The sequence below is a fragment of the Eumetopias jubatus genome, unplaced genomic scaffold, assembly GCF_037043125.1.
Source record: "Eumetopias jubatus isolate StellerSeaLion01/CBP00866 unplaced genomic scaffold, mEumJub1_p1.0 scaffold_11, whole genome shotgun sequence".
In the NCBI taxonomy this organism is placed as follows: domain Eukaryota; kingdom Metazoa; phylum Chordata; class Mammalia; order Carnivora; family Otariidae; genus Eumetopias; species Eumetopias jubatus.
Window position 1 is genome coordinate 70402783 of NW_028274817.1, and position 15420 is coordinate 70418202.

General features: G+C 45.7%; 1 protein-coding gene across 1 annotated transcript; it reads right to left on the minus strand.

Moving 5' to 3' along the window:
* Window positions 1–973: 973 nt before the first annotated feature.
* ARR3 (arrestin 3) lies at window positions 974–13919 on the minus strand. Its single transcript, XM_028092102.2, has 16 exons — window positions 13846–13919; window positions 13529–13559; window positions 13318–13378; window positions 13075–13119; window positions 6506–6705; window positions 6317–6376; window positions 6083–6150; window positions 5282–5417; window positions 5006–5090; window positions 4664–4736; window positions 4135–4272; window positions 2425–2508; window positions 2135–2158; window positions 1889–1941; window positions 1610–1619; window positions 974–1067 (listed from the first exon to the last, which is right to left on the minus strand). The coding sequence occupies exons 1-16, from the start codon at window positions 13917–13919 to the stop codon at window positions 974–976; spliced, it is 1236 nt and encodes a 411-aa protein (XP_027947903.2).
* Window positions 13920–15420: the final 1501 nt, after the last annotated feature.

Here is a 15420-nt window from a genome sequence, read left to right on the forward strand (position 1 = left end):
GAAGTCGATTCCCATGATCGCCTGCAACCCAGAGTCAGATACTCTGCACCCCTCCTCTACTTCCAATACCAAGCAGTCTTAGACCCAGAAGTGGAGAATGGCCCTTGAGCAGGTTGTCCTGGCTCAACTTCTCAACGCTTAGAATAGATCACCTTGAGAAGAATCCCTAGGGGAGTTGGCAGAGGAGGGGGCAAAAATGTACTGTGTGATGCCTTGGTGGTGGGCTCACCTGGCGGGTGCAGTTGAAGGTGTCATACAGGAAGCCCTTGAGGAGGGGTATCTTCCCCACTGTGAGGTGAGTAAGTAGGCCACCCATCAGCCTGAGCGAGGAGGAGGAAATTGTTCCCCCTGCCCCCAAAACTCTCCCCACACTCCATACCAACACGCCTCCTCATTTCCAAAGCCCAACCCAGACACCCCCCCGCCCTTGCTCTGCTGCTCCCCCAGGCACATGAGTTTGGATTTGTGCAGAGACCATCTTAATGGTTTCCCGGAGAAGCCTCTGGCCTCGCTGTGGGCCCTGCGTGCGAGGGTATACATTGCGGCAGGTGGGTGGTGTGCTCTCTGTCCATCTGCTCATCACCTTGCTCTCTGCCCCAGGCTGAGTGCATGGCCACGCCGCCTCCCCCCCCAGGCCCTGCCTGGAGCGGCGGGTGATCACGGCAGTAGGGTGGTGGGGGTGCTGCGGTGGTAGGATGGGGGCAGGGATAGCCAGGGCCCAGAGGGAAAGTTGAAGGACCCACAGAGGGCGGGTGGCCTTGCCAGAGGGAAGTCGGGGCTTGCTTAGGCTCTTAGCGTGTAGTACATGCTACAGAGTTGTCACTGACAGGGGCCGAGGGTGTGCTGTTCTCTGGAGTGCCATCACCCTCCCAGAGAAGGAAATACCAAAGAGATTGTCAGTCACGTCGTGAACAAGCTGATTTATTAGAGCGTTACAGTGGGGCTTCCACCCAGAAGCACTAGAGCGAGGTGCTCAGCTTCCCTCATCCCCCTCTGCCACAGCCTCCTGGCTCTCCTCCCCGCGGTGCTCCCGCCGAGTAAACTCCTCAATGACTATGTCCTCAGAGCTTGCAAAGCAGCAGAGGGGAATGCAGGGTTAGGAACAACATTCTGGGCATCGTCCCTGTTCACTCCCTTCCTGTGATCCCAGAAAAGTGACCCCTTCTCTGCTTCCCAACTCAGATCTAAAGACCCCTCTGAGCAGCTACCCGCCTCAACCCGATCAATCGACCACTCTGGCTTGTTCCCCTTCGCTCCCTCCTGAGTCTCCCAAAACAAAAGTCCCCACGCACCCACCCAGAGTGCTGGAGGGGAAATAAGAATGGAGGGTGGGGAAGAGGGAGGGGATCTAAGAATGAAAGACCAGAAGGGGGGGGTGAAGGAAAAAGAAAGATGGAAGGGATGAGGGGGAAGGAGGATTCTGAGAAGAGCAGGGGTGGAGGGTGTATGAAAAGCACTGAACTATGACACGAAGCTAAAGCATATGTCTCCACTGCACAGTATTGAAAGCAACACTCCAGGGAAGAATTTTTAACATTTCCATCATCACAAAATGGAGGGTGGCAATGGGGAAAGGGGGATGGGGCTTCCAGGCCTCGCATTTCCTTACCTAGCAGCCTCTGGAGAGGGAGGGAAGAATGGAGGTGAAGCTTCAGTTCCACGAAGAAATGTCTCATTTCTCTTCCCCCTCCCTTTTTAACCCTCTCCTCCCTCCCCTCCCCCAACTTACACACACACCCACCCACCCACCCTGAAAACCTAGGAACCCAACCTGCCTATTCCTATACATTCTCTACCCAAATAGCCAGTCCTTGATTCCTGAGATCAGAACTGCTTGGTCCCCAACACTCAGGCCCACCATTCCTATCAGTGCCACCTGGTCACTCACCATGTGATGGCTTTGGATGCATCAGGATCAGGGGCAGCTCCACACAAACATCACTGCAAGGATCCCAAGGGAGAGTCACACATCTCCCACCGAGGCCACTCCCTGAACCTCTCCCCCTCGGTTTTCTGGTCCCTGCCTGGGATGTCCTCAGACTCTCCTTTGGAGCTCTTTCAGTCTCCTTATCTCTTCATCCTCCCCTTCTTGCTCCGTCCCCTCCCCCCACAGCTTCCCCATAGCGTCTCTTACCTGGCTATCAGGTCACCTAGGATGCTGAGGGTAGAATGACACCGTAAAATTAGCAGCTGGAAATGGAAAGTGGCAACCTAGTTTTCCTGGGGGATAAGGGATCATAAGGCCAACTCAGCCACAGAATAGGTTTCTGGAAGGGAAGGTGGCTTGCTCACTGATCTCACAGGTTTGGGAAACTGGTCTGGGAGAACGGGTGGGGAACAGCTTGGTTGGGTCAGGCCAGCCGAGGAAGAAAACGGAAGTGGCTCCCCGGCCCCTTCCCAGACAGACCATGAACCCTCACTCACCCTCCACCAGACACCATCAGGTTGACTTTCACTTTGTAGGACACCAGGATCCCCAGGAGCTCCTTGTTCGTTCCAGGTTGAAGACTGGAGGTGGTAGTATTCGTTGTTGTGTGTTTGTTGGGGGGAGGGGAGTAATGCATTCAGTCCCTCAGTCCCTTCCTGTGCACCTTTTCTAACAGGCCTTCCATGCTCATCTCTCCTACTCATCGAAATCACATTTCTGTTCCTAAAGTCCGGTTTTACCATGTCACCCACTGCTCAAGAGCCTCTCTCTCTGAATATAACTACTCGGTGCGGCTTTCACGACCCTTAGCAAACTGGCCCCACCCAGCCTCTCTAACCTCCTCTGCCTTACCTCCCTAACACCTGGGATACAACCTAAGCGGACCCATCCTCTCTCCATGCTCGGAACACGCCTTACAGATTCCCACCTTTTGGCCTTTGCCCATGCTGTGCTCCCAGTCTGAAATGCTCTTTCCTTCCTCTGTTGCTATCCAGATCCTACTCGTGCCCCAAGATCTAGCTCTCTCCTCCAGAAACCCCACTCCAGCTATGCTGGCTTCTTTTCACTTCTATTGAATTTCTAATCTGAACCACATGTATAAACATTTAACCTTCAGACTGCATTTGCATTCCTCTTTGTTCCCCACCTAGGCCATAAATTGACTGAAGGCAGAGACTGTCTAAAACTTCTTTGTATCCTCCCACGTTGCTTAGCGTAGGAATGAGCATGTAACAGGTGCTCCATGAAAACTCACTGATTGGAAAATAAGACACAGAAAACTATGATACTGGGAAAGTCTCTTCATGACCCTGGAATACTGATCCTTTATAAAATAATGCTGTTCGGATGATTTCTAAGGGTCTTTCTAGCAATAACAATCTATAGCCACAAGATTGATAAGGCACGGAGAAGGGCAGGGGACAGTTAGCGCTCATCGGGTGGCGGCAGATGGCTTTTGGTGGGAGACACATCTAGCACTAGGGCCCCCAAGGACATAGGGTCAAATGAATGATTGGATAGAATTCTGTCAATTCCTATTATATCGTTCTCCTTTTTTTGGTCCTCCTCCTCCTCCTCCTCCATTTCTCATCTCCTAGTCTTTTCACTCCATTGCTGTCTTTGCTAGAGAGTAGCTACTCTGGAGATCACAGTGTCAGAGTCAGACGGCATGTGGTAGAATCCTTTCCACCTCTGCCACTTTCTAGCGATGCGGGCTTGGACCACTGCCTTCATCTCTCTGGGTCCTTAAATGTAAAATGGAATAAGAACACATATACTCTGCACCCCTCCTCTACTTCCAATACCAAGCAGTCTTAGACCCAGAAGTGGAGACTGGCCCTTGAGCAGGTTGTCCTGGCTCTTATACTCTTATAAAGAGTATGTATAGATATACATAGATATATGTATATATGTATAGATATATATGACCTTTGTGAGCTGCGAAATATTATACAACACAGGGAATTTTCCTCACTGCTTTTTCCTTTCTTGCTGCCTGTGACCTAAACCTGGGCATTGGTCCCATGGGCATTATTTAGCTTCCTGTTGGCCCTCAGGCCTGCAGGGGTCTCTGAACACTGGCCTAGGGACATTTAAAAAAAAAATAGGTAGGCTTCCTTAACAGTGAAGGCGCAGAACTGTATACATAGCATGGAGAATGGGTAAGGGGATAGAAAATGGAGGTCGGGCATCACGTTTGAGCTTACATTGTGCTAGAGGCCAGATTGGTATCACCATGCTTGAGTTTGCCATCCAGCGCCAGGCCCTGTTTCTGGCAGTTGGCAGCCAGGAGCGGGGTTACTGCGAAGCTCTTAGAGAAGCTGGAGTTAGCAGCTATAGTCTCCCTTTAAAAGGAGAAAAGAACTTAGGCAAGGCTTGCCACTTAAGTGTACTTTCATTCTCAAGACTGTCTTGCACAATTCCACAAACCTACTGGAGTGTCCAAGAAAGTGGGCATGTCCGACTGTGGAGAGTGGGAGCAATTCTCTCCGGTGGGAAATCCTTATGCCCCTGACCTCTCTCAGCATTTTGATGGTCCTCTTGTGGGTATCCACCCTCTGGTTCTCCTGGGAATCCCTCCCCTTCTCTACATCAGCCCTCACCTTGACCTTCCTCAGTCCTGGGTTCTTAGCCTCTTCCTTCTTTCCCCAACCCCCTCCTTTGCCTCCAGTCCCCGACCCTTTTCCCACCAACCCACCCCTTGGCTCTCTGACCCCGGCCCTGGTGCCAACTCACGTGAACTCTTGAATGAACACGGTCTTGGTGTACTTGTCTAAGGAATACAGGACAACATCTGTGATCTGGTCAACTGAACAGCCGGGAAAAGCACATGACTATAATCAATCAATCAGTCATCCTCAAGACCCCAACTCACTGCCCTCAGATGTGAACCTGATACATGGGTACGCTATGCATGGTGCACTAAGATGTGCTTGTGGGCAAACAAAGATAGGCCCTTAGATAAGCCTGCATTAGAGAGAAGGTCTAGATGAATGCAGACTGGGTAAGTGGGGCAGTTTTAGAAAAAGACCCGCGGATTAGGGACCAGGTGCAGGGGGAATAGGAAAAGAAGCTCACCTGAAATCTTGATTTTTTTGATGACCTTGTTGGTGCAGTTGTTGATAGAAACATTGACAGAGATGGGTTTGCCGTGGTAGTGAACCTGAAGCAGGGGGAGAGGCTCATCACAAGGTTGGAGGGAGAACACCCCAGATCAAGACCTAGAATTCTTGTTTCCTTAGCACTGTTGCCGCCCTGGCCTCCCGTCTCTGTCTACCCAAGTAGGAAATCAGTGAAGGATCGGGGTTTCGTAGGGGTTTCAGGGTAAGGGGTCAGGAAGTGGGGGTCACAAACCTCCCTGTCCATCCAGGCCTGCAGCTGTAGGGGCTGAGCTGACAGAAGGAAGCGGCGGGTAGTCTGGGCACAGGGGCCAGGGCCTGGCTCTGAGGGTGCAAACTGTATTTTCCGAACCACCAGCCGCACGGAGTCTCTGAGTAGAGGCCAAGAGGTTAGCCAGAACATCTCCTTGGGGACTCACAGACCTTTGCCATGCCAACCCCATGGCCCGGTCCTTGCTTGGGGTGGGGGTGGGTGGAGGTGGGGTAAAGCCTCCCCCCCAGAGAATTCCTCTAGACCCTCAATGGAGGTGTCCAGACCATGGGTCGGCGCATGATGGCTCACTGGCCAAATCTGGCCTGCTGCCTGTTTTTGGATGGCCCACAAGCTGAGAACGGTTATTGCATTTTTAAATGGTTGAAAAAAGTCAAAAGTACGATAATATTTCATGACATGTGGAAATTATATAAAATTCAAATTTTAGTGTCTATAAATAAAGTTGTATTTGGAAGACAGCCCAGCTCATTCATTTACATACTGTCTGTGGCTGCTTTCACACTACAATGGCAGAGTTGAGTAGTTGCAACCGAAACTACAGGGCTGGCAAAGCCGAAATATTTATTTTTTGGCCCTTTCCGGAGAAGTTGGCTGACTGCCCTGGAGCAAGGAGGAGAAGCCAGAGGGGAATCAGAGTTGGACCTCTGAGTCGGTGGCGACGGTACTGTGGAAGTTACAAGTAGGGCTCTTTCTCTCCTGAGATCAAGATCTGTTTCCTAGCACAGGCTGGAGGCAGGGATTTTGGAGAGGACCAAAGACTACCTCTTGGAGATTTTCTCCTCCAGATTTTCAGCACAGAAACTCTTCACTTCAAAATCAATCCCACAGGCCTGCAAGGGGGCAGGGGCAAAGAGAACTCATTTCCAACTAGCCTCTCCTCTTGGGTCTCTAAGGAAATGCTTGACCCCATCCTCTAGCTATCCGTTTCTCCAGTCTTGTCCCCCTGTCCCTCTGCCTGGCACTATTTCTCCCTCTTTCTCGGAACCCGGACCTCACCTTCCCTACATCTTCAGGCCCTGGCTGCAGTGTCACCGAACAGGGGAGGTTAACAGCCATCTGGGGGATCAGAAAGAGGTCAGCAAACACGAGAAATAGGGCCCCCCCTTCCTTTGTTTTCCCTCTTTAGCTTCACCTCTTAATCTCCCCTGGGAACCTTGCCCAGGACTGGGGGGGAGGGGTCAGTACCTGCAGGGTAAAGGGGTAGGCATTGTCCCCCAGCTTTTGCAGCAGTCGCTCCTGTAGGACTGTGAGGGACGCTTGGGGGCTGGTGGACTCAGGTGGGAACACTTGCTGCACCTGTACGTACAGATCTTTGCGGAACGTCAGACCAATCACATCCAAGTCATCGTGGCCATAGCGGAAGGCACATGTCAATGTGACAAACACTGCAGGCAAAGGAGGAAGAGAGTGACCTGTCATGTCCAAGGGAGAAAAGAAGTTCTTAAATGGCTCAGAGGAAGACACGGAGACACAAGGGAATATGATTGAAATCATATGGCCATGAAGAAAAGGATTAATACATTAGACTACAGTAAAATTTAAATCTTCCTTACATTAGGGGTCTTTATAAACAACGAAACAAGCAAAAGCCTGGGAGAAAATATTTTGCAACATGCATAGCAAACAAAAGTTTAGCCTTCCTAACCTGAAACTAGTGAACGTTGTGTGTCAACTATACTTCAATAAAAATGCTTCACATTTGTGATATATAAAGAACTCCCGCAAATCAACAATTTAAAAATCCCGATATAAAAGTGTGCAAAGAGTATGGAGAGGCTCTTCGCAGAAGCACAAAATAGAAAGGCCAATGAGATATGAAAACATGTTGGGGCGCCTGGGTGCTGCAGTCGGTTAAGCGTCTGACTCCTGGTTTTGGCTCAGGCCATGATCTCAGGGTTGTGGAATTGAGCCCCACGTTGGGCTCTGCACTCGGTGCGGAGTCTGCTCGAGATTCTCTTTCCCTCTCCCTCTGTCTCTCCCCACTGCACGCACTCTCTAAAATAAATAAATAATAAATCTTAAAAAAAAAGATATGAAAACATGTCCAGTCTCATTAGTAACCAGATAAATGCAGATTAAAACCACAATGAAATAACATTTCACACACATCAGATTATCAAAAAATTTAAAAGTCTGACAGTACTAAGGGTTGGTGAAGGAGTGGAGCAATAGGAGTTCACTGCACACAGCTGGTGGGAGTATACATTAGGACAACCACTTTGGAGAAACTCCGATTGAGTAAAACTCAATCTGCTTATGTATTATGATCTAAGAAGAATTTAGAGGAACTCTTGCTCATGTTTATTGAGGAGATACATATGAGAATGGCCATTGCATCAATATTACATTTGTCATAGCATAAAATTAGAAATCATTTCAATATCAGTGAAAGAATGGGTAATAATAATAAGTTACAGTATATTCATATCATAGAATGCTAAGCTGAGGTTAAATGAATTAGAGCGCCATGTATTAACATGGTTAAGTCTCAAAAAAAACTATTGAGTCAAAAGAAAGCTAGCTTCAGAATGATACGCACAATCCATTACTGTGTATATAAAGTTTAAAAACATGTAGAACAATGCCAGAGCTGCTTACAGATACATAAATATGGAGTAGAAGTATAGAAACACCATAGGAATAATAAACACCAAATGCGGGATAGTGGTTCTCTGGGGTGGAGGCCAGGAGGGAAGGAGGGAAGGAGGAGAGGGAATGGGATTAGGGAAGGACACATGGGAGACCAGTTTGTTTCTGCAGTTCTTTTTAAAGCTAGGTGGTGGGTACAAGGTATTTATTACATGATTCTCTAGGGTCAGACTACCCGGGCTTGAACATGACTTGTATGAATCCCTCAAGTTCTCTGAGCCTCAGTTAATTTGCCTGTCAATAATAGGAGCTCTACATATGTTATTTAGGCTTAACAACAATCCTCTGAAGTGTCATTATTATTTGTTAAATATTTTATTTTCTTAAGTAATTTTTACATCCGATGTGGGGGCTTGAAATCATGACCCCAAGGTCAAGAGTCGCACTGGCTCCCCCCTCTTCTGGAGTATTATTATCTCCAATTTACAGGTAGAGAAAATGAGCTCAGAGCCGTTAAGTGATGGCCCAGGGTTTTCTAACCCAGGCCTGTGTGACTCCAAAGCCCAGACTTCTGCATGCCCAACCTAAGTCATAGGAGTTGATGTGAGGAGTTGATGTATAAGAAATCCCTTTGGAAACTGTAATTATAGATGTGAATGATGATAATGATCATGGGAATATTGGTAGAAATTGGATAGTTATAAATGAACTCATGCAGCTGGTACCTAAGATTAGGGGCAAATAGAAAGCTGCATCAGTGAACTAGAGGAATGTGGGATGGGGTGCAGAGGCATATCTGTCCAAGGACAGAGTGACAGAGATTGAGGGAAGGAAAGAGAAAGAATGGGTGGTAAGGAAGAAGAATCTTCTATCAGGAGCCCTGACCCACAAGGAAAGAAAAGTACCAACAGCCACACACTAGGAGACAGCAACTTATTTTAGTATTTTTAAGAGATCAAAATACCAAACAGCCAGAATATCTGCTTTTAAAATTAAGAACAAGGAAAGTGAATCTATATTCAAAAGATACAATGAAGACTGAGAGTAATGATAATGGTAGTGTTTATAAGGATTGGATAATGGGCAGCCTCGTATATTGCAGGAGGGAGAGTTAATTGGTACAATCATTTTGGAGGACAGTCTGGCAATAGAAAGCTTTAAAGATGTGTGAATGTGGGATGCCTGGGTGGCTCACTCAGTTAAGCGTCTGCCTTTGGTTTGGGTCATGATTCTGCGGTCCTGGGATTGAGTCCCGCATCCGGCTCCTTGCTCAGTGGAGAGCCTGCTTCTCCCTCTGCCTGCAGCTCCCCCTGCTTGTGCTCTCTCTCTCTGACAAATAAATAAATAAAGTCGTTTAAAAAATATGTGAATGCTCTTTAGCAATTTATTTATTTGACACAGAGAGAGAGTGAGAGAGCACAAGCAGGGGGAGCGGCAGAGGGAGAGGGAGAAGCAGGCTCCCCACTGAGCAGGGAGCCCAATGCAGGATTCGATCCCAGGACCCTGGGATCATGACCCGGGCCGAAGGCAGGCGCTTAACCGACTGAGCCACCCAGGCGCCCCTGGCTATTCATTTCTTCTCTAGGCATTTAGTCCAAAGAAATAATTGGACAAGTATGAAAGATATATATGTGTGTGTGTGTGTGTGTACATACACACACAAGTATGCACTTCACAGGGTTGTTTATAATAGCCAAAAAAGTCTGATTGAAGATTGGCTAAATATATTATGGTACCCCTATGTGGTATACTACTAGACACCTGAAAAATGCATAGATTTCTATATATTAACATAGGTGAAAAAGAAGGTTAGAAAATATTATTTATCGTATTGCATTTAAATAAAAATATAGCTATTTTTGCATGGAAAATATGAATACATATGAATTAAAATATTATTAGTGATCATCTTTGAGTGATAGGATTGCAGGTCTCTTTCTCCTTCATCTGTACTTTCTAATTTGTCTACAGTGGAGACAAACTTCACAATTCTCAGAAGATGTGACAAATAAATTCCCCTTGGCTTTCAATTATGACCAATTAAAGAGGGTGGAGAGAGGGAGAAAGAAAAGGGAAAGGAAAGAAGGAGAAAAAGAAAGGAAAAGACAGAAGGCGAGAAGGAGAGGAAAAGAGGTGACTGGAAGGAACCATGGGAGGGAAGAAATGAAAGAGACGAGGAATAAGACAGAACAAGATCAGGAGGGGTGAGGCAGAGGGTTATGTAGTAGCCCCTGAGGTGAGGGTGGCAAACAGATGGATGGTTCTGGCACATCCCCCTGTTTACAAGTGGGGAGGGCATCACCTCCCCCCACTTCCTGGTTCCTTAGCAGTTTAGTATCAAGCTTTTTGTGTGCTAGAAAATAGCTCGTTCTCATTTTAAAAAATCCAACATCTTTTCTAAAGTTATTAATTTATATTTGTGTCTGTTAGACAAACAGTACCTCTTAATTGTGTGAAAACCAGAAAATAAAACAAGAATAAATCAGAGCTCTGCCATCACACATCATATTGCAGAGATAACTGCTGTTAATATCTCTTGCACCTGTTTCCCTGCTTTGTGTCTTTAATTAAACATAAGGCTACCTTAGATATTGGTGCCATTGCCTTTTTGAAAGTGAACTTTTTATTTTGAGAGCATTGTAGATTCACATGCAGTTGTGAGAAATAATACAGAGAGATCCCAGATAGATTTTTGTTAAATAATTCATCTATACTGCCTTATAATTGGCCTTTAGCACTCAGTAGTATAGTATAAGCACGTCTTACATCAGGAAATGAAACTTGATAGAAAAAAATATTAGAAAATCTGCAAATAAAATCATCTTCATAAAAGTAACAAAACGTATAAAAGAGCCAAGGAACAAAGTGAGGAAATAGACACAACTTAAATGAAGAGTAATAAAAAATCCTGCTAAGGAACATAAAGAAAGACTCAAATAAAAGGGAAAAAGACATCTTACTTCTGGATCAACATGCATTTTCTAAACTAAGTATTTCTTTCTGTAGGTTATTCTGAAGATTTTGTAGGAATGTGAAAAAATGATTTGGGCTTTTTTTTTTTTTTTTTTTTTTTAGAATACAGAGTAATTGAGAGTCTTAAATTGGTTAATTTACCGGCTATTCCCCAGAATTCCTCTGATATTTAAAACTGGCTGGACTGCTTATCCACACTGTTTAATCAGAAAGACTAAGGTTATTTTATCTCACAGTATCTAAAGGTTATGTTTGAACTAGTATTCATCAATTTGTTCTGAGCCTTTTTTAAGCCAAACCCAATTTTCAAACTTAATGAATCACAGAGTAAAAAAAAAATTTTTTAAAGCAGTGCAAAACAGCAAAGGAAACGGTCAAGAAAACCAAAAGACAACTGACAGAATGGGAAAAGATATTTGCAAATGACATATCAGATAAAGGGCTAGTATCCAAAATCTATAAAGAACTTATCAAACTCAACACCCAAAGAACAAATAATCCAATCAAGAAATGGGCAGAAGACACGAATAGACATTTCTGCCAAGAAGACATCCAAATGGTCAACAGACACATGAAAAAGTGTTCAGCATCACTCGGCATCAGGGAAATCCAAATCAAAACCGCAATGAGATACCACCTCACACCAGTCAGAATGGTTAAAATTAACAAGTCAGGAAACAACAGATGTCGGTGAGGATGCGGAGAAAGGGGAACCCTCTTACACTGTTGGTGGGAATGCAAGCTGGTGCAGCCACTCTGGAAAACAGTATGGAGGTTCCTTAAAAAGTTGAAAATAGAGCTACCCTATGACCCAGCAATTTCACTGCTGGGTATTTACCCCAAAGATACAAATGTAGTGATCTGAAGGGGCACATGCACCCTAATGTTTATAGCAGCAATGTCCACAATAGCCAAACTATGGAAAGAGCCTAGATGTCCATCAGCAGATGAATGGATAAAGAAGATGTGGTGTATATATATACAATGGAATATTATGTAGCCATCAAAAAGTTGAAATCTTGGCATTTGCAACGATGTGGATGGAACTAGAGGGTATTATGCTAAGACATAAGTCAATCAGAGAAAGACAATCATCATGTGATCTCACGGATATGAGGAATTTGAGAAACAAGAAAGGATCATATGGGAAGAGAGGGAAAAATGAAACAAGATGAAACCAGAGAGGGAGATAGAGCATAAGAGATACTTAATCTCAGGAAACAAACTGAGGGTTGCTGGAGTGGTGGGGGGTGGGAGGGATGGGGTGCCTGGGTGATGGACACTGGGGAGGGTATGTGCTATGGTGAGCGCTGTGAATTGTGTAAGACTGATGAATCACAGACCTGGACCCCTGAAACAAATAATACATTATATGTTAATAATAATAATAAAAAAGCAGTGCAAAAATATTTCAGTGTAATGTTGATCTATGATACGGTGGCCAGAGTAATGTCTCTTGTTGTTACTTGCTGGAGCTATTGTTTTCTTTGTTTCTTTACTTGGGATCCCTTCCCCCCAAAAAAAGACGGGGGTTTCCCTACACAGAAGGAGAGGTGGAAAGATATATACCAGAGGTTGCAAAATGGCAGTCTGAGGAAAAATAAATTTTTTTTTTTTTTTTATCTATCCAAGCCTTAAAGAATCTTTTAGTTAGCTGCCAACATTTGAAGATCAGGAAATTTGCGTGAAAATATGGATTTCTGGAGCACTGGATCTTTCCATAGCCAGTCTAAGCCCATGTTCAGTTTAGCAACAAAGCAAGAGGACCACCAAAAATAATAAAGAAAATCAGAAATTTTAGAAAGAAACTATTTTAATTCCAGCACACATGTAAATGTTGTGTACTTTTGAAAAATAAAATTTCATTTATGTTTTAGAAATATATCTATGTTGAATATTATTTGGGGAAAAGATACCATAATCTTTTTAGAATTTGGGCTTCTGAAGGTCTTATTCCGAGCTTCATTTCTAGTTCCATTCCAGCAATCGGAAAATTTGCCCACACTGGGCTAAAATTCCCGGTTGTTTGCCCCCATCGGAAAAGGCATGCACAGTTCCCACCACTTTTTGGTTTTCTTATACCCCTCTGGTCCATTTGTCCATTCTACTCATTCAAGTTACTTGTCTGGCATGTGTGACATTTCAGTTTGGGGTCCCTGGCACATACAAAGGCCAAGAGAATTTTCACTTACTCTTTCGATCTTTTAGGTAATCAGGGTCAACCAGGACCACACCATCTGTGTAGAGAGGGAGAGACAGCACTGCGGTCAGGAAAAATCCTTAGACTGTGAAACAGAAGTCAATCCCTGAAATAGCTCCTCCCATTTCCCCCTTTAATTGGCCTCCTCTTCTGCATGTTCCTTTCTTGGCTTTCTTTTAGTTCCTGGCTCCCATTCCCTTCTCCCCAAGTGCTTTCCCTTTTTGGACTCACTGACCAATGGGATCCACCATGTCCACATGGTCCACGAAGTCCCGTTTCCCCAGGTAGATGGCAAGCTGTTGTGGAACAACCTGGCATGTTATTCTCATAATCATCTTTGAATGGGTTCCCCTGAAGCCCCCAGTGCAAACCCTTGAGACCTTGAAGGAGGTACCCACCTATCCCTTTTGCCCTCTCATTTGCCAGGCTAAGCCAGGTTCTCTCACCTTCCCATTGGAGCAGGTCTTCTTATACACCCTATAAAGAGAAAATCAGAAAGAAAATAGGGAGGGTCATTGGGAGAGAAGGGAAGAGGAAAAGAAGGGAGAGGAGAGGAAGGGAAGTGGGGGAGAAAAGGAAATATTCCTAGGATTAAGAGAAGAGGCCCAAGGAGCATGAAATGGTGCAAAGGTGGAGGTAATTGGTAGAGTTCAAATTACAAGTTGAGGAGAGGTTGGAAACTCCTCTACCCCAAAGGCAAGTACTTGGGTTTGGGTAGGGGACAAGTCACTGATTCAGAGAATTAGAAGGGGTTCTTACTTACCTTGAGCTGTTGGCCATGGAGTTGATGTTGAGCCTTTTCTGAGAAGAGAGAAAGAAGGAGGAAAGCTCAGTCATTTGGTCCCTCTTCTCCTTGTCCCACTCTGGGATACCATCCAGACACACCTAGTGTGCAAACTTTCCCCCTTAAATAGATAACTCACCACCATAAAGTGCCTTATATTCTCCCTCCTGCCAAGGGTACTTATTCAGTCATACTCTCACCCATCCCAGGCACGGGAAAAAAACAAAACAAAACTATTTTTACAAATTGTGCACTAACCATACTGTCTATTCTCCAGAAAGGGCATGGCTTCCTGAAATAGCTGGGGCACTCGAGTACCTTCACAGAGAAGGAACTTGTCTGGAAGGGGGCTGGAGAGAGGCCTCCATCCAGACAATTTGAGGAAAACTGGACTGGATGAGGCTGGACATCACCTGGCACACAGTAGGTGTCAAGACACGTTTGTTAGATACACAAATGAATGAATGAAGAAAAAATGGATTCTGTCTGCTTTTGCACCTATAATGGATTCTGAGCCTGAGTTCACCTCATGGTGGCCTTAACTCTCAGCTAAGAGAGGAGAAAAGTGTGGGAGAGAAGGGGTTGGTGCCCTTATGCTCTTGGTGGTTGGTGGCAGAAACCTCTATGGAGGTCGAAAGCCTTCCTTGAATCTCTTCATTGTTCTCTTCACCTTCCCCCGATTTTCCCATTCTTACCCCCATTCGTGTCCCCAGGTGCTAGGCCTTGGAGTAGGGACCCTTAGAGAGAGGGAGATGTCTGTCTAGTGCTTCTCTCTGATGTATATCAGGTCTGGCCTGAAGGGTGAGCTTCGGGGAGCTTCCAGAGGTCTCTCATAGGGTCTCTCAGCCCAAGTGCATGCTGGCTGTGTCAAGAAAGGTGCCCTCAAGTGCCCCTTGATATATTCATGGGGTTGCTAAAGGCAAGGGGTATGGACCTAGTATGGGATAGAAATAGAGGACTTTGGACTATTACCTGGGGAGAGAGATGAAGCTCACATCCGTCTCCAGCTCTGGTGGCTATGCTCACCTCCCCAGCCTCTTATACTTAAGGTACTTTGAATGTTTAGACTGGTGGGGGTCAGGGAAGAAGAATCGAGTTGGGGGGGCATAAAACACTGCTTCATAAATAGCTCAGTTGCCAAGAGTTTGGAAAGCAGATTAAAGGCTAAAAGATTAGTGGCTAAGGATTAGCAGGTTCTTGCTGCTGGGACAGGGTGGGGGTAGAGGGTTGAATCTGATGGTGTTAAAGTCAGGGGAGCTTGATGAGGGAAACTACAGGGTTTTGGCCTTATGAGGCCTTGAACCTCAGGACTGGGATCAAAGGAGAGTCAGAGACATTAAAGGAAAAGCATGGTGAGGGATAGAAATAGGAGGGCTCGAGGTATGGGCCTTTGTGATTCTGAAAGGAGAGCCTTGTGTCATACTTTAATGTTTCCATAGCTCCTGATCAGCTATTACAGGCCACACAAAAGCTAGGAGTATGGGAAAGAGTACCGTTCCCCAGTCCCCCACCACGTGGGACTTGGGACTCTTGAAGCCTACTGTTTAGAAACGC